General features: G+C 39.8%; 2 protein-coding genes across 3 annotated transcripts in view; one reads left to right on the top strand and one right to left on the bottom strand.

Annotated features, from left to right (window-relative positions):
- Positions 1–5,390: 5,390 nt before the first annotated feature.
- Positions 5,391–18,902, top strand: part of glra2 (glycine receptor, alpha 2) — a 63,445-nt gene continuing 49,933 nt past the window's right edge. Inside the window, exons 1-7 of one of the 2 annotated variants that reach the window (XM_034186481.1) lie at positions 5,391–6,084; positions 6,508–6,629; positions 12,013–12,080; positions 14,527–14,750; positions 17,020–17,102; positions 17,198–17,335; positions 17,440–17,654. In XM_034186481.1, coding sequence (XP_034042372.1) covers positions 5,996–6,084; positions 6,508–6,629; positions 12,013–12,080; positions 14,527–14,750; positions 17,020–17,102; positions 17,198–17,335; positions 17,440–17,654 — 939 coding nt within the window. In that variant the 5' untranslated portion in view covers positions 5,391–5,995. The remainder of the gene's footprint in view (positions 6,085–6,507; positions 6,630–12,012; positions 12,081–14,526; positions 14,751–17,019; positions 17,103–17,197; positions 17,336–17,439; positions 17,655–18,902) is intronic. The other variant, XM_034186482.1, reaches the window with a different exon arrangement.
- Positions 8,673–18,902, bottom strand: part of fancb (FA complementation group B) — a 102,079-nt gene continuing 91,849 nt past the window's right edge. The window contains exon 8 of the mRNA XM_034186479.1: positions 8,673–9,250. Coding sequence (XP_034042370.1) covers positions 9,211–9,250 — 40 coding nt within the window. The 3' untranslated portion in view covers positions 8,673–9,210. The remainder of the gene's footprint in view (positions 9,251–18,902) is intronic.

Genomic DNA, 18,902 nt, shown 5'->3' with positions numbered 1-18,902 from the left:
TCACCTGTGTAAGGAGGCCATGGGTCAGTGAGCTTACCAAACCAATTTTGTGTTCCAGTAATTAGTGATAAATGTATTCAAATCAATAAAATGACAAGAGTGCCCAAATGTATGCACCTGCCTAATTTTGTTTAAATAATTATTGCACACTTTGTGTAAATACTAGAAACTTCATTTCACTTCTCAAACATCAGTGTGTTCCTCTGCTATATGATATATTTAACTGAAATCTCTGATCCAAACAACCAATGATTTATGAAGGAAAATCATGGAAATCATCAGGGGTGCCCAAACATGTACAACTGAAATTTGAAGTTTCTTCTAATTTTGTATAGTTTTCTTCTATTTTTGTGTAGCTTAACGTCCTGTTTCTGGACATCCAGTTTCATGTGTCCTCGCAGTTTTGAATTTGTTTGTTTGGTTGCCTGTTTAAGTGATGCTAGAGCTTTCCCTCATCGCCTGATTGCATAGGTTTGTCCTGCTCTCACTTGTGTCATATTTCTAAGGTTTTTTTTTCCAGTGTTTTTGCCTGATACCAAATGTTGCTGCTTTTCCGAGTTATTTGTGTATTGACCTATTGCTTGTATTTGAATAAGTTAGTTTCTACTCCATTTGAAAGACAATTGCCTGTTGGACTGATTACCCGTGTGCCTGACCTTTGCCTGTTTTTGACCAAGCCTGTTGCCAGTCAATATATTGTGCATCATTTCTGTGGACAGTAAACCATTATTGATTTAATTATTTATTAATTGATTTATTTTTAAACTACTTTCCATTATAGTTCTCTATGTTGGGGTCGTCTGCCAAAATCAGGATAGGTTCACTTCTGAGATGTAATGGGATTAGACATACACAGAGTGGCATGACTGCCCCCTGTCTTAAAACAACTAATGTGTTAATAAATATGTTAGTCTGAATGTACTTGCCCCATCTAACAAACTCATTCAAGTGTGGATCAGGTTTTATTTGTTTTTTATTCCCGATATCTAATGCAAAATACTGGATAGGCTCACCCTAAGTGAATACTGTTGCTTTTGTTCTTTCTTTCTTTTTGGTAAAATTGATGGACAACTCAGACAAATGGGACAGAGATACCAAAAATTAATTTGTTCATGTTGAAGGATCTCAAAATAGTTCCACTGTGCTATAACTGACAGATAATAATAATTATGTCGAATGTTGTGTCACTGAAGAATTCACAAATCTTTTCCTCTCTTCAAGAATCCGCTCATTAAACCCCTTACATTCTTCATCCAAACTGACAGCGGAATGATGAAACAGCTCTCGCCACGATCACACCCTATCCGTGCCCACGATCAGATCCACAAGGTGAATTATAGACCCAAGCAGTCATTAGGTGGGATATGGATACCAAGAATGGATGGAGCAGTGGATCCTCTGCTGCTTTTGGTTGTCTCCACTCGGATGAACATGAGCGTCAGAGTGGCTAAAGCCTGCATGTTGCTTCCAGGTGAGCTCTCTGTCTCCTCCACACTTCAGTAACTCCAAGAGATCAATGTGAATGCAGCCAACACCCAGACTAGAGGAGCTTGCGGTCAGTCACTGCTCCAACCTCATTCTATTCATTTCATTGTTATGGTTATAATTGGAGTGCTGTCCACATGAATATATGTCTGTTATTTTGGGATGCTTAAAGCTTTCAAAGGCAAAATCTTTAGAAATCGAGCTGCAAATTGATTGTTGACAACACAGCCTGAAAACAGCGGCTGATGTAAAAACCCTTAATTCTCCACAGAATAACAGGCCGTGTGTGGGCAGTTTTAAAATCCAGGCTTCGTCTGTCAGCCTTTAATTTTAATGGCTATGGAACCTGCTGGGTAAATGAGACAGACAGTTTTTGTCTGGAGGATTGCTCTGTTTAATTCAGTCCTTTCCCAGACAGGAATAAACTACATCTATTTCTTCTCTTAATGCCACAAAGATTTGACTTTTCTTCCGTTAATTAAATGACCCACCTGCCCCAAAGTGTTGCCATATTGAAACTAATGGCAAATTGAAGGTCTGGTTGGTTGTCATTACATAGGAGAGCCAATGGTAGCTGTCTCAGAGATTCGGGGGGCGGGGGGGTGACGAGTGCTACAAAGTGAATTTTGACCCTTACCAGTGGATCATATATTCATTAAAACCACTTCAAAAAAAATCCATATTCCAAAATGTTATTTTTGCCTCTGAGCAGAGCAGAGGGCTGAATGTGGCAGCTGGCAAAGCTGAAGATCACCACCAATAGCATGCCTTATCACCACTATGTTCCAAGTTTGTAATTTAACTCTTCGATTGTACAGGAGAGTATTCACAAGGCTTCACTTTTTACACATTTTTTATGTTGCAGCCTTATTCCAAAATGGACGAAATTCTTTTTTTTTCTCAAAATTCTACACACCAGGAGCCACCAACCGTGTTCCTGGAGGGCACCTGCCCTTCATGTTTTCTAACTCTCCCTGTTCCACTCCCAGGTAATTAATTCAACCAGGTGTGCTCAGCAAATCAAGAGCTGGAAGACACCACTTTTAAAAACTTAGGTGTAACTTGAGTTAGACACTTGAGGTACACATGGAAAACATGCAGACATAAAAACAATACCCATAATGACAATAAAAAAAAAAACAACTTAGAAATCACATTTGCCATGAAGCTCAAAATTGAGCTTGAGTGCCTCCTGTTTTCACTGATCATCCTTGAGATGTTTCTACAGCTTAATTGGAGTCCACTTGGGGTAAATTCAGTTGATTGGACATGATATGGAAAGGCACATATCTGTCGACATATAGGGTCCCACAGTTGTCAGAGCACAAACCAAGCATGAAGTCAAAGCAATTGTCTGTGTTGTGAAAGTGTAGTGACACGGACCCACAACAGGGGGCGCAAATGAACGGTCAATAGATGAGCCAAAAAATAACAATTTCATGTTGTGAAGGTGCACAACGAACATACAATCTCAGAATATGATTACAGTCAATCCACAAAGGTGACGTGTGGGCAGGCTCGAGGATAGAAGACGTCTGTCCTGAGAAGAGCCGGAACCACACGATTTCCGCCGCCACCGAACCTGGTGAATACTGGAGCCGCCAAGTCCTGAATTCCCAGGTGATCACCGTCCCCGACTGTCGGATCTAGTACTGCTGGCGAAGAACAAAGACAGTCAAGTGTGGGTGTGTGTACACCCTGTAACAACAACGGTGGGAATGCCACCTCCACCTCTCACTCAATATTCTGCAGAGTACCGCAGTGATTCCTCAGGGGAAAAGAGTGCCGTCCTGCACTCACTCAGCTTCCACAGAAAGAGGGACCGGTACTCCTGCAAACACTCACAATATACAGATATATTGCATAACATAAACGGCTGAGTCTATTACCTCTAAAGAAGTACGATATCTCGGCAACGAGGTGGAGATGATGTCTGGTCTTTATGGAGTGAGATGATGTAGAGTAGATGGGTGACAGCTGTCAAGAGATAATGAGTGACAGCTGTCACCCCCGGCTGTGTCCGTGGCGGCAGCGCCCTCTCGTGCCTGAAGCCCGCACTTCAGGCAGGGCGCCCACTGGTGGTGGGCCAGCAGTACCTCCTCTTCTGGCGGCCCACACAACAGTCTGTAGACCTCCACGACAGGATTGTCTCGTGGCACAAATCTGGGGAAGGATACAGAAACATTTCTGCTGCTTTCAAGGTCCAAATGACCACAGTGGTCTTCATCATCCATAAATGGAATTGAGTTCATAATATTAAAAGTCAATTGTTCCCAGAACTTAAAAGTTTTGATTATATGCTACCTGTACCTCGTGATTACAGTTAAAGTGTTCATTTACAAATGAACAGAGGTGCCCGGGGAGGACAATCTCTTTTTTCAGTGTGTCTTCCCTGACGCAACTCCACATTACACAGAGAAATGTGGCAGGGGTGGGGTTTGAACCGGAAATGTTCTGTACCAAAACCAAGCACACTAAGCACTTGGCCAACCCTAATATTTTCAAATATGATTACTTAATTATTTTAAGTTGTGTTTAAGTAATGCTTTGAAGTGTTGCTTACTTAATATACAATTAGTTCAAGTCAATCAAAAATTCTGAGTTGAATTTACTTAAAAGCAAGACCATGTTACACAAAATTGAAATATTTAAGTAGAATGTTTTCTCGCAACTTTGAGTTTACACTAAATCTTTTTAATTAATTTGAAGGGTCACAGCCCATTGCAGGCTAAAGAGTCAGTATCATTGGAGTTCTGTCAATCGTGGAGTGAAAATTTGCAATTTTGTCTCATTCAGATGGCTCTATGCTCTATAATTCTTCATCAGGTACTCAACACAAAATACTTAAAATTTTAAGTATTAATACTCTTCTACATCAGCCCTCTGATGCTCTCATGGATAACATTTGATAAAGGTAAATGGGACATTTTAGAATCACATTACTCGCAGTTAATTGCATAAAATTGGAATTTATTCAGGCCTGCTTCATTACTTGATGTAACTCGTGCATTATTTAAAGTATATAGCATCCTGCAGAGGTTGCATGCATTATCCCTCTAATGACACACTAATGTTTAATATTAGGACCAGAGCAAACCGTGCAGTCATGCATTTACCCAACAACAAAACACAATGTGACACTTGTAATTTGGAATTTAGCATTAAAGGAGGGGGTGGATGAGAACAGAATGAGTCCTCCCCGGGCGCCAACAGCTCAATCTTTAAACGATCTGGAAAGCGGTCGGCACCCAAGTGTAATATGGCCCTGATGAGCGTGTCACAGTGCGGCGCCATGTGATGCGCTGAGCGCAATCGCACAACATCATGCCTGTGGTTGTGGGTTGGCTTGATGTGAATGAGACACCATCACCTCGCTGTTTGCTCCACAGCACATGCCTGTGCATTCATGTGGAATGAGTCATTTCAGCCCGTGGTCCACGAAAGCCTCACAGCCCACTCAGAGCTATAAGCCCACATTCCCAAAACACACACACATTACAAGGAAGGATGATTACTGAAGAATGCGCGTTTCTCTCCTCTTCTCCCCCCCTTTGGCTTCAGCCACCCCACTGTCTCCGTCTGTCAGTCAGCTCTGCTCCGTCTCGCTCTGGGAGGCCAACCTTTCAGCATTTCCAATGATGTGCCTCTGAAATCTGTTTCCAGGGCAACCAGGGTACCAAATATTCTCCCAGCGCGGCTTCTCGCTGGTGTGTCCCTTTGTTTACACATCTCTGTGCAGATATGAGTGAATTTATTTGAAAAAAAAAAAAACATAGCTGAAGAATGTGTCAGAATAAATCTTATTTGATTTGAAAAATTCACGAGAGCATCTTCACCTTTTTGAGGGGGAAGGGTGGAACTGAATCATTAGAATGAATGAGAAGGACGCGCGTTTGCATCCAATCACGCTGATCTCCTCCTGTCCTAAGGTTAAAAATGGTACATTTTCTTGCGTAACAGGTGGAAGTCGGTTGTTTTGTGTTAATTGTCTGCCTCCTTTATTGGCTTGATTTAAAAATCAGCGCACGTCCACCACTTTTTTACGCGGCGCGCTTGCGCGTAACGGAGCCGGGAGCTGTCCAAGTGCTGAAATGAGAAAAGACATTGCGCTCCCATTCCTCAACAGAGAACAGTCCTCCACCTGCGAGATACCTCACGAGTGACAACACCAGAAGGCGGAGGTGGCTTTAAATTTGAATTTAAAAATTTAAAAAAAAAATCACCTCCACTCTTCTTTTCTGAGGCGGAGTTTTTTCTTTTCTTTTCTCGACGTTCCAAAAACAACACCGATGTTTCCTCGCACCTTTTCCAGAGATCTATTTTTGGGAAGCAGAGTTTCATGAAAGTAAACCATGATCTACGGCTACGACTTGGAATGTTTCGCGTATTTCTGTGCGCCGCAGGAGCAGCAAAACGCACGAGATTGGCTCAGGAAGAACGCGGAACCCCTGTTTTTGGATGATGCGTCTGACCAGTGCAAACATATGGAAGAAATACAAAAAGTGAACATATGAGAAATCCCAGAGGAATGAATCGCTCCTTTGTTATTAAAGTCCTGACAGCTTTGTGTACGTATTTCATGGAGACGAGCAACTTCAGGTGGGTCGATTTAAGGAATAATTATAAATATCTTTGTAAAGTTTGGGAAAAAATAGACCATTATTTGATTTATTTATTTATCTTAATTTATTTATTGCTTTGGAGACCTAGTGATTGGGTTATTTAAACATATATAGAGTTTAGCTATTTTTTTTGTTATTATTTTTTTGGCAATTTGTGCTGTAAAATATTCCTGAAACGTGCGCCTGTGCCACTCTGTTTGTCGACTTTTAAAAATGATTACAGAAATTAAAAAAAAATAAAATACAGAAACTGTAGCTTGGTTGCCATATATGCGCAGAAATCTTGCGAATAACACAATATCCCCGTTAACAGTTTTCTTTTTTCTGCGCACGCTCAGCACTACGAGAAATTTCTTCTAAACATCTGATTTTATTTTTTTGTTTTGTTTGTTTGTTTCAGAGTTGTGGATGCCAAAGAGCACGATTCCAGATCATCCTCTAATATGTCTCCATCAGACTTTCTGGACTCACTCATGGGTCGCACGTCCGGGTATGACGCACGAATTAGACCGAATTTTAAAGGTTTGTCCGTCTTTTTTGCCGTTAAATTCCTTCATTTTCCCTCCAAAAAACATATCCACCACCTTTGGTCAACAAGAGATGATGAAGGGAGCGCCATCATCTCAATTTTATGAGTCTAATTGTGCATTAGTCCACACATGAACATAATCATTGCTCCTGACTTGGCTGTGATGTTTTTTCTTCAAATTACTTGTGTTTAAGGGGTCATGGGGTGCATAAACCCATGCACTGTCAGTGCACCGCCAAAGTCCAGATAAATGAGAATGGTTCCAGCATAAATTGTGTCAAATCAAATATCAGGTCAGGTCTACTCTAGGAGCTTACACTCGTGCTGCACATCACTAGTGCTACAATACTACAGAACTGCCTTGAGTGCTGTATATGGCAACCATCCAGGCAAACAACTGCTCTAAACATGCAGATCACAAATCAGACCCAGATCATACATGAGGCTGCTGATGTTTGTAGATGGCTTTGTGATGTGTAGTGTGAGAATAGGTTGAGGTGAGCCTGGAGAGGTGGAGGTACACTCTGGAGAAAAGGGGAATGAAAGTTATTAGGAGCATGTTGGAATGTGTAGTTTGAGGGAGTAAAGGTGGTGGACACAGATGAGTTTCAGGGAAGTCACTCGTTTTATGTAATGAAGAGTGCAGTAGACAATATCTCCACTAGGTGGCAGGTCAGGTCTGGGAGAATGCGTTGATGACATTCATTGGTGTAGCCACCACACCACAGAGCTGCCATGTGTCCTGGACAGCAACCACCCAGACATGCAGCTTGTATCTCTTGGCAGCAATCATCTATCTGCCATAGCCAGGTGAAATGTGGGCACCCCCTTGGTCTTCTCCACCCTCTGGGATCATCAACACTGAGGCACCCACATGATGGACCATGGACAGAGAAACGTGCCACATAGTCAAAATGTCATAGCTGATGTTCCTTCCCAATGTAAATGATACTCTTCATCTGAGTATGCATAAGTAATGGTTCATTTGACGCAAAGTCAATCGAGTGAGACACTTAATGGATGAGTGGCAGTGAAGAGTCCGTGACAATCCAGAAATTGGTTTTTGGACACAAGCTCCACACAACCTCAACTCCCAAATTTTTAAAAAGTGATAAATTCTAAGCTCTTATAATAAGTAAACCTGAAAATACTGTCATCAGCAAGTCAGGATATTTGCACATATTGGGTGTCGTGACATATCTTGCGGTGAACTCATCAGGTTGTAACAGTGCTCAGTGGGCACATCTCACACAGCGAACAGGAGCTCAGATATAGAAGTCTTTGACATATGCCACAGAAGACTAAAACAAGCCATTACCAGGCAAAAGTTTATCTATAGCAGGGGAGTTTGTACAAGTGTAATTATCGGGACTTGAGGATGTTTAACATAGGAGCCATACATATCATATTTTCCTGACTGTGAGGCACTTTTTGTTTGCTAGTTTAACTTATATATGAAGAAATACTGCATTATCATCATGAAAAGCTGCTCCTGTATACTCAGTAATGCAGTACTTTTATTTACACTTGGGGTGAATGTGAGGCATTATTTGTAAAGCACTTTGAGCATCTGATGCAGATGGAAAAGCATTATATGAATGCAGTCCATTTACCATTTACACTCCTGAGCAGCAGAAGAAGAAAGTCTTTCTTTGCCTTAGATAATGACTAAATTTAAGAAATCATGCTCTCAAACTGAAAGACCATGCTCTTGAATAAAAAGAGGAATATGACTGATCATCAGTACATCACTTGTATGGACTGTGGGAGACAACAAGAACAGCAAAAATAAGTCAGTTAAGCTACATTTTACATTTTTTGCTTTCTTAGTAAATAATGCACCATGTTTTCAAATCTTTAATTACATAATATGTTTACTTCAACTATGATAGTCTGTTCAGTGGTGACAAGAAGGAGTTTACTTGCATTTTGTGCCTCATACAATAACATTCTCATTAGCTCATTTGCTTCTGCTCACTAATGCAGTATTTGTGTTTGAAACAAATAATGCATTTATTAAATTCACAAAAATAAATACGAGTTGTAGATGGGTGAAATTTATATATGTTTTTCCTCTTCTTGATGCATTTTTGGACAGATGCGACTAATACTCCTGTGTGACTAATAGTCCGGAAAATATGGCAACTGTAACACATAGGTCAAATTCATTTCTCACAACATGACCCCTTTAACGTAACCTACATCAAGTCAATTGTGATTGTCTTGTCAGGACTGAAATCACTCTTCACCAAAGCTTTGTGTTTCTGTTCATTCAGCAGGGTTATGTCAAATAACACATTAAAAGAACAATCTCAAACAGGAAATAGACTTTAAAATTATGCAGAGATTTCCGTTTTGTGCTCGCAGCAGGGAACACAGTGACCTGATGGATCGTGGCCCTGTGGTGAGACCGCCGGCTGCTGACTTCCTGTGTTGTTGTGTTGTGATGCTTGGGACATACGCAGAATCTGTCAATCAGAATTGAGCTGTGTGAGGACGGGTAGCCCACTGGGACCCAGGTCTGGTCCAGGCTGGGTCAGGTGAGCTGGGATTCTGGGCAGATGAGCCCGAGGATCATGGTCGTAGAAGCAGAGTAGCACAGGGATTGGACAGTCTCAATCCAGAAAAAAAAAACAGCACAGATTTTTTGGGAGAAGATCAGAGACGTGAACTAAAGTGTGGATGAGTCACAACAACTGTTTTGTTTCGTAAAATAAGATTCTCTTTTGATGCACTAGATTAAGCATTTCAATAAGATTCTAAAGCATAAAAAAATATCACCAGAAAAAAAAAAAGCAGACTTTTGGATGAACTCAGTATGGTATGATCTGGATTTTGGACGAAACTATTTGTCATACTTTGAACTCTGTAGTGTTGAACTCTGTTTCTGACGCCTGACCTAGATTTGTCGTGAGGAGCCACTTTGTGTTTCTGTTGCTGCTGTTAAATATAGCCACCTAACAACAAACCAAGGCATATATTAATACCAAGTTTCATGCACTATTGATGAGGGAAGCACAAGAAAGCAACTGTTGGTGGCCTGATGGCTTCGCTTAAACGGATGAGGAGAAAAAAACAGTGGGGACTTAAAATGGCGTGTTTTACATTGCTTTATGAAGTAGATTAACGCTCATTAAAATCTTTACTGCAGTTAGGCCCAACGTTTTGCTGATTTTTTTTTTTTTAACAGATCCATCCTGAAATGTGTTTGTGCTACAGACAAAAAAAAAGTTAAGTTTATAAAAAATGTTTTATCATGTAAGTAATTCTTTCCATCTTTATCTGGAGCTGCTCCAAAATGTGATGGTTCATTTGTTCCTTGCAGTATGTGAATCAGAAGGATGTTGTAATTGGATTTGGAATACACCAGGATGTTGCTACACAAGTGTAGTCAGAAGTATTGGTCAAACTTTAAATTTTAAAGTCCTTCTCTGTAATTTGACTCTAGACGAGCAGGGGATTTAATTGATGGGTTAGCAGCTGTATTAACCTTTGTTTAGCCACAGCAACAGGCAGTTTCCAGGGCTTATGATATGCATATATCTATCTATCTAGAGCACTGCGCTCGTAGAGTGCAAACCTCTGCCAACACTAGTTTCCAATTCCACAAATTTTTACCTTGGGGAAAATTTTCAAGGTCAAAGTCCTGTTAGAAGTCGCTTTTCATAAGCTAAAATGTAATGCAAAATATAGATCAAAAGTACTTTTCAATGTTAAAATCAAATATCCGCTAAATCCACAATACGGATAAGATGCGGATCAAACTTAGTCTGTTCATTAAGAGTGTCACTTTGCACCTCCTTGTCACAAATGAGAGTGATTGAGGCACTTTTGATTGAAATATGATGCAAAATGTACATCAAATGGGCTTATCAATATTAAATTCAAATGTCCACAAAATCCACAATCTGTATCAAACTTTGTCAGGTGATAGTGAGTCCCAGTCTACACCTCACTGTCAAATATGAGAGTGATTGGGGCATGTTTGATTAAAATATACCGTAATGCAAAAATATACATTAAATGGGGTTTTCAATGTTAAATTTAAATGGCCATAAAATCTATAATCTGGATCAAATCCAGATCAAACTTTATCAGTCGATAAAGGATACCATCCTACATAACACTGTCAAATATGAAAGAAATTTGATTGTTTTTGTCAGAGTTATGAATTATTTTTGAAAATTCATTCAGTGTTAAAGATCTGGATTTTTCCAATTTTCCAAGGTTTTTCCTGATGTTGCCCTTTGACCTATGACCTTAAAAATTGAATAAGTTCTTGCCCATCAGGATATGAATCTTCAGCTAAATTATCAAAATATCATATCATATGAAAAACTGTGGGCTCAGGGCCAAACAGAAAACAAACAGAAGTGAAAACATAACCTCCTCCACCTTTGTGGAGGTAATAAAAGAAGATGGCCTTCAGGCCAACATGTAGCTTTGTCATTTCTTGTTGACATGACTTGTGAGAGGCCTTTAAATTTTAAAGTCCTCTGTGATGTGACCGTATGGCTGATGGGTTGACAGTGGTAATACCTTTTGTTTAGCCATGACCATAGGCAGAGTTTCCAGTGCTTCCAATATGCATATATTGGTGAGTGCTAATGCTTCATGTCATTTTATGACTGTGTGATACCAACACAAATCCATCAGACGCCAATGTGTATTCTTGTTGCCTTCTGATGATATTATTTAAATTTTAAAGTCCTTCTCTGCAGTTTGACAGCAGAAGAGGATTTGATCGATTTGAACGTCAGCTTTTTTTGTTTATCCATGGCAACAGGTATCATTTCCTGTGTGTAAAATAGTCATACAACCACAGTTACCATTACGCAATACAAAACAACAACAATGAAAGAAAATGAAAGACGATGACAAACACAGAAGGTTTTGGTGAGAACTACTTTCATTTTACCATGTTTTTTGTGTGTATTTCAATTGTGTGTATGGACGTGCACATCCTGAGTTTGTCTCATGCAAAGCTGAATAAGTGTGAAAAATGTGTTTAATTTGCTCTTTGCATCTTGTGAAACAGAGCATGCAATTTGTGAACATTTTTGCAGGAATCACAAAAAAGGTTTTATGTAGTAATGCATGTTGATGTACACAATGAAACAGTTTGGAACTAACAGAAGTCATTTTCCATATGAAATGCCTTCATGTTTCCAAACCCAGGGGTCATTTATGATGTCATTTAAGGCTTTTCCTCTCATGTCATTGTCATTCCATCCCACAGGTCCCCCTGTAAACGTTACATGCAATATTTTTATCAACAGTTTCGGCTCTGTCACAGAGACAACAATGGTGAGTCCTCTGGCGTTTGACTGATCTCTTCTTGTACAATGTGTCCATGTGCTGTCCCTCAATCTGCAGGTCCACCAGTTAATGTTACCTGCAACATATTTATCAACAGCTTTGGTTCTATAGCAGAAACTACAATGGTGAGTGGAGTATTGTGACTTATAATGGTCTGCCCTTGTCATTCTACTGTTACCTAATATGAACTATGTATTTAAAGGGGTCACATTATGCACACTGACTGAAAGAACTGTTCATTAAAGGACAACTTCACTTCATTACAATGTCATAAGCAGTGCTGGCCTTGGTGTCCAAATGAAAGAATCTGACAAACAACCTCAATACAAGATACATGCACCTTCAAGCTCAACTGCTCATAATTTCCATCATCCATCTAACATCCAGCAAACATTCAGTAGGCGGCAGCGATCAGCAGGTGGTAGGCAGATCTATTCGATATTATCATGTTGGCTCAAATATAAGACTGGACCCCCATCACCACCACCGTAAATATGTCTGAAAACTAACTGGACTAGCTTTTACGTGCCATACACATACACATCTGCAGATGGTGAGAAAAACCTCTGAAAAGAGTATCCTCCTTTTCCCTACTTTTTTTCACAACCACCAACAACAGCCAACAGCTAGTGAAGTTCTGCTGTGAGGTAAAAATTTACACTCATGGTGTTGAATGCTGCTTCTTTGTATGACACCACAATCACTTATTTCAATTCAATTTCATTTTATTTCAATTTCAATTTATTTTCATTTATATAGCACCAAATCACAACAGAGTTGCCTCAAGGAGCTAGGTCTAACCTTACCAACCCCCAAGCACACAGGCGACAGTGGTAAAGAAAAACTCCCTCTGAGGAAGAAACCTCAAGCAGGCCAGACTCCAAGGGGTGACCCTCTGCTTGGGCCATACCAGGCCACTTATCTACATAACTTTTACAAGTTCACCACAACAACCAGTATAAACCACTCACAAATAATGTAATAAATGATTATTTACAGTTAATTTCCAGAAGCTCTTGCACTGCGACAGAGCTAACACCCCCTCCTGACTGCTGCAACTGGCAGATACCAGTTATTTCAATAATGGGCCGACATTAGTTTCACTGCTCAAACTACATAGAGAGGTTTTATTTTCATAAAGAGAGCAGCAGAATCACACCACATTGTGCACTGTTTACCTCTACCTTTTGCTGTCTTCAGAACACACTCCAGTGCAGCCCTGCCACGGAGTTCGTGCACATTAGATATGCATCCAGATTTTTCTGGCCATCAAAACAATTAATGATTTTTGTTTAACGGTTTTAAAATCACTTTAGTCTGAAAATCTCTGGAGGTTTTTCGGACTGACCAATGTATATAACATCTTGCATGTGTAGAAAGTTCCATATTCAAAATCAATTTGCTATTCATTTACTTCCCACATAGGCAATGAAACAATTTTACAAACAAATTGAGAAAATGGACAACCTCCCCCATCCCCAGAGAGAGGGAGAGATAAAAATATATATGTAATGAACTAAAACTACACAGATGGCATTGGCTGAACAATCAGTCTCCTTCCACATACCACATGGGAGTGTCCTGCAGACCAAGCCAGTGTTCATGTATGTGCATCTGTGACTTATGCCCTAGATGTGACAATAATGCAACTTTAAAATCTGAATTTTTGATATAGTGGCAGTATGTACATGCACAGACAGGGACAATGACAAAACCCCATCTATATTTAAGTCTAAAATATAAATTGTAAGAAAAAAAAAGGACACAATATGACCCCTTTAAGTTTGTCATTATTCTGTTTAGCCTGATCACAGAAACTCTGTACTTTTCCCATCCAGCTGTTTATTGGTGGGTCCACAATCCTCATATTGCAAAAATCAAGCATTAATCCTGATTACTAGAATAAATACTGGATTTTTGCTCCTATGATTCCCTCTTGTGAAAGTGTTATTGCAGGTTTAATCATTCCAGAACAACTGATCCTTATCCAAGCATTCCTAATGAGTAATATTAAATACTTGGCTCATAGATTAAGTGTGTTAATTTACGGAAGAAAAAAATGCAAGGGAATAACATAGCTTTTGATACAGATGCAAATATTTGGAAGCACCAATATGCTGGTGAAACGTCAAACAAGATGATAGCTTATCATCATCATGACATATTAGTCTGAGCAGCTCAGCTTTGTGACGCTCAATTTGCCACTGTCAGAATTTAATTCATCAGACTTCATTTGACTAAAATACAGGCGACTAATAACACTTTTTTTTAAAGGTCAGTGTTTATTGAATGCAACTTACATCAATCTGTGAAGAAATATAAGATTTGGCATATAGGCAGTGCTGCTGGATGTAGTAGAAGCAGCCAAACATTAATTATTATAGATATTTCTGTCATGTTTTAGAGACATAATTCCGAATGTGGATGCAGAATTCCATTAACTAATTAATTAATTAGTAAGGCAACCATATGTATAAATTAATAAAAGGTGCTGACATTTCTTAAGGTTTTGTTTTTCTAACTCTTAGGGCTGCAATACTAAATATGTCAAGCTGTTTTTCATCTTGGCAGGATTACAGAGTGAACATCTTCCTTCGGCAGAAGTGGAATGACCCTCGGCTGGCGTACAGCAAATACCCAGATTCTTCACTCGACCTGGACCCCTCCATGCTGGACTCCATATGGAAGCCCGATCTCTTCTTTGCCAACGAGAAAGGTGCCAACTTTCACGACGTCACCACAGACAACAAGCTCCTGAGGATTTTCAAGGATGGAACCGTCCTTTACAGCATCAGGTAGAGTCGTGCACGCTGGCTGATAATAAGTGAGCTTCATCACATTCTACACAAATTCTGTGGCAATGACAAATGAGATGCTACAGGAGAATTTAACCAAGGACATATTCACTCACTGCTTTCTGTCAGACATGAAGGACGGTCAGCTTAGAAGCTACAGTTTCAAACTGATTTGATCTCATGGTACATCCACTTGTACTATGCAGATTTAATGAAGGAACAGTGATTGCAAGAGAGCGACTGAACTCCAGGGTATCATTGACAATTTAATGCTGAGATCTAATCAGAAAGTAAAGAATAGATCTTTAAATGCTTGTTCATCGTGGTTTCTGCACATGGTATTTTTGGACTCCTTAAAAACACTGTGAAAAACTCCACATGCTGGTGGATGTGCACTCTTTCATAAGTGTCCATGTGTTAAAAATTGTCCCCAAACCCTAGTTTTCAACTTCATGTTGTTGCTGTTTTTCATGCGCCCTCTGAAATGCAAATAAACGAGATAAATGAGTGAGTTCTTCACCTTCAACAACAATAACAAATGCCATCATGTTGTCATTCACTAAATTAAAAGAATACACAGTGAACTGTGATGCAGCACATCAATCCAAAATGCTACCTTGTTTTGCCTGTGTAATATCTCCTAGATGTGTCTGCCACCTATTGGATGGTTAATGTATACTGGATTGATGATGGATTAGGAGCAGGTGTGGTTGTCAATGAAATAGACCATTTCTGCTTAGAAATGTATCAGAGAAACTAATTCTGAATTGTTTCACAGCTGTTACAGTACTTACTAAAACACAAATAACACAATCACGCTTCCACACACAACCCTGCAGAAAGGCTGAATTTAGCCACAAAAGAAAAAGAGGGTCAAGCAACATATGAAGTGAACAGGGTTGTGATAGACACCATTTACAGAGTCAGATTTACTAAATTAAAATAAATAAACGGTTAGTGGCTGCGTTTTAAAACTCAAATATCATGATCACAAGTCCACACAACCCTAAGGAAAGGGTTTCGTATGGATGTGGCCAAATCAGACATAACTGGAGGGGAAAAAGTCACTTCTTGATGACATTGTGTTATTATAAAATACCTTTATTTCTGTCATATATGTATATGACAGAAATAAAATTAAGCTAATTTTAATGTGAGAAAAATATTTATTTTGGGAGAATTCTATGACAAATATATTGTTTGCTCCATGGGTTTTAGCAGAAGAGATGAAGGTGGAACTGCAGGTGCAAGATGCAAAGTCTATGTTGCATTTAGTGGAATTCCCACGTACAATTATAAAAATAATTTTATTAAAGCTAGAATTAAACATTCACCTTACTGACTAATTTTGGAGAACAAAGTAAAAATGTTGTAACTGTAACTAATCTTAGCACTGACAAGTGGTGCAGTATATTTGGTTGTGTGTTGTCTTACCTGTCGAGCAGATATTCAGCAAAACTGTCACGTGAAATAAGCCCAGATTAGTTCTTTCTAGTAGGATCTCCAGTGACCTGTGTATTAGTTGCCTCTGCATTGTGTTTCATTTTAAACTATTTTTGTTTAGCTCCATAAAGCTAACACTAGCAGCATACTGTACGCAGTGTAGCAGTGCCCTTTGACTCTTCAACAGCATTCTGGGAAACTGAGTTTTCAAGTATATCATGACATTTTCCTGCATTTTTTTTTTTTTTACCAGAATCCTTTATTTGATTGTTGTGGAACAAAATTATAGTGGTGCCAAAGAAAACTGTTTTATGACTTAAAACATTCAAAAATATTACACATTTAAAGGCACCATACCGGCATTTGAGTAAAACTGGGTATACGTATGTTTTATTTAAAATTAGTATAACGTCAATGAAATGCAGCTTTCAATTTTCTCTGCCGCAATGCAATATAAAGTAGATCAATTCGGTGTTCATTTAGAGAGCAGCTCGGGCTGAGCGGTGCTCAGCTGCAGGGGTGGACCGGGTCACTGGGAGAGATGAAAAGCGGTTAGCCACTTTCTCTATCCGTGAGATATTAGAGAGGGAGCCGACTGCAGAACACATTACAGAGACAATATGTTGCAGGAATGAAAGTGTGATCGAAACCCGCTGAAGGGAATCCTACAAGGTGTGATAGTAGGCGGCTGAAGAACACGAAGCATTCAGCACTAAACTCCCCAGAGTGTGCCTTCTGTAACTTTTGTGTAAAAACCAAAAGCCCAAACCTGAATAAGATTTATTTGAATCAGATTACCTACTGTAATCTCTGTTCCACATCACAGGCTGACTCTCATTCTGTCCTGCCCAATGGACCTAAAGAACTTTCCCATGGATGTCCAGACTTGCACAATGCAACTTGAAAGTTGTAAGCAACCAATTTGTCCAACTTGAATTTTGGGTCTGATTTGCCCCAAGTGGGTATCCACAAATTATTTTGTTTTTGGGGCATTCTTTTTTTAGTTGGCTACACAATGAATGATTTGATCTTCGAGTGGATGGAGAAAGGAGCCGTGCAGGTGTCAGAGGGGCTCACCCTGCCTCAGTTCATTATGAAGGAAGAGAAGGAGCTCGACTACTGCACCAAACACTACAACACTGGTTAGAAAACATGCACGTTACCCTACACTGTTCCTATTTTATCCATCTAACGTTTATACCAGTGCTGTGGCTAAATGGTGTTTGCTTGTCCTGCTGTTGAACAGGCAAATTTACCTGTATTGAAGTTAAATTCCATCTGGAGCGACAGATGGGCTACTACCTGATCCAGATGTACATTCCATCCCTTCTGATTGTTATCCTCTCCTGGGTGTCTTTCTGGATCAACATGGATGCCGCACCTGCTCGAGTGGCACTGGGTATCACCACTGTGCTGACCATGACCACTCAGAGCTCAGGCTCCAGAGCTTCACTTCCAAAGGTAAACCTCATTTGAAGGACATTCATTACAACCAGTACTGTTGCCAAATAGGAGATGCTAAAATACGCCAGCTCGCATTTCGCGGTTCTGCCCATTTATCTGGATTTAATTAAAACATTTTTTTCTACAACTTCCCCTGGACAGGACGCCAGTCCAACACAGGTTACTTCCCACCCAACACATTTACAGCTCGGTGGACTGAGACAATGTAGATAAAGTATCTTATCCAAGGACACAGACAGATGGTGTGACTGGGAATCAAACCCATGTCTAGATATCAATACCTGTTTATCCGCTGATCCCCTCGCTCTACTTTATATTCTGTCTCTTAATTAAATATTGGAGTTTTGACGGTAACATGAAATAAACCAATCAGATTATCATGTGTCATTCCCTTTAATGGCAGTGTGCACTGGAAATGGATCCACTACTATTAAGTGAGAGGTTTTCTGGCAAGGAAAGGGATCTGCAAACAAGCCATCAAAGTACATGAGCAGATTACTTTTGGAAGTATCCACCAAATGTCCTTGAGGTGAAGCAGTTGAGCAACTTGTTCCTGCAACACTTTCTCCATCTCCATTGACTCAATCACCTCCATATCCCAGCAGATTCAAATACAGTATAGTAGTTGGACAGACTGCCAATCTACCACAGAGCTGTTATATAGACATATTCTCACACCTACGGTCAATTTTAAAGTTACCAATTCACCTATCTTGCCTCTCTTTGGAAATGAGAGGAAGCCAGAGCACCTGGCAAACATGGAGATTACATGCAAACGTCACACAAAAAGGACCAGGCTGGAAGCGAACTTGGGACCTTCTCTCTGTGAGGCAACAGTGCTAACCACTAAGCCACCATGCTACCCCTCAACATGCCATCAAAACTAAACACCCCTGCATTTAGGTGAGTCATCTCTCTTTGGAAAAGTGAAGAAAGTATCTTCTTATCCTTTGTGAAGGTTGTGTGAAGTGTAATAAACTTGGTCAAATTTGAGGCATGGTGAAAGTCCCAAGTTATAGGGTGTGTAAATGTCTGAAAACACCATGAAATGGTCACACTTCACTACCACTCTTCCTGTCATCTAGCATCATAGTGATCCCAGTCATCAGTAACAATGATAGGGAGGAGGCCATATCTGTAAAAAGAAAAAAAAAGAAAAAAGAAATTGATATTGTGGAGTTGTGTGAGGTTGAGTGAAGTTTGTTCAGCACAAAGGCCACTTTGTAAGACATGATGAAAGGCACT

Source organism: Thalassophryne amazonica, chromosome 14 (assembly GCF_902500255.1).
Source record: "Thalassophryne amazonica chromosome 14, fThaAma1.1, whole genome shotgun sequence".
Lineage (NCBI taxonomy): Eukaryota > Metazoa > Chordata > Actinopteri > Batrachoidiformes > Batrachoididae > Thalassophryne > Thalassophryne amazonica.
The sequence above is the reverse complement of the archived record's forward strand: the minus strand, read 5'-3'. Positions and strand labels throughout refer to the sequence as shown.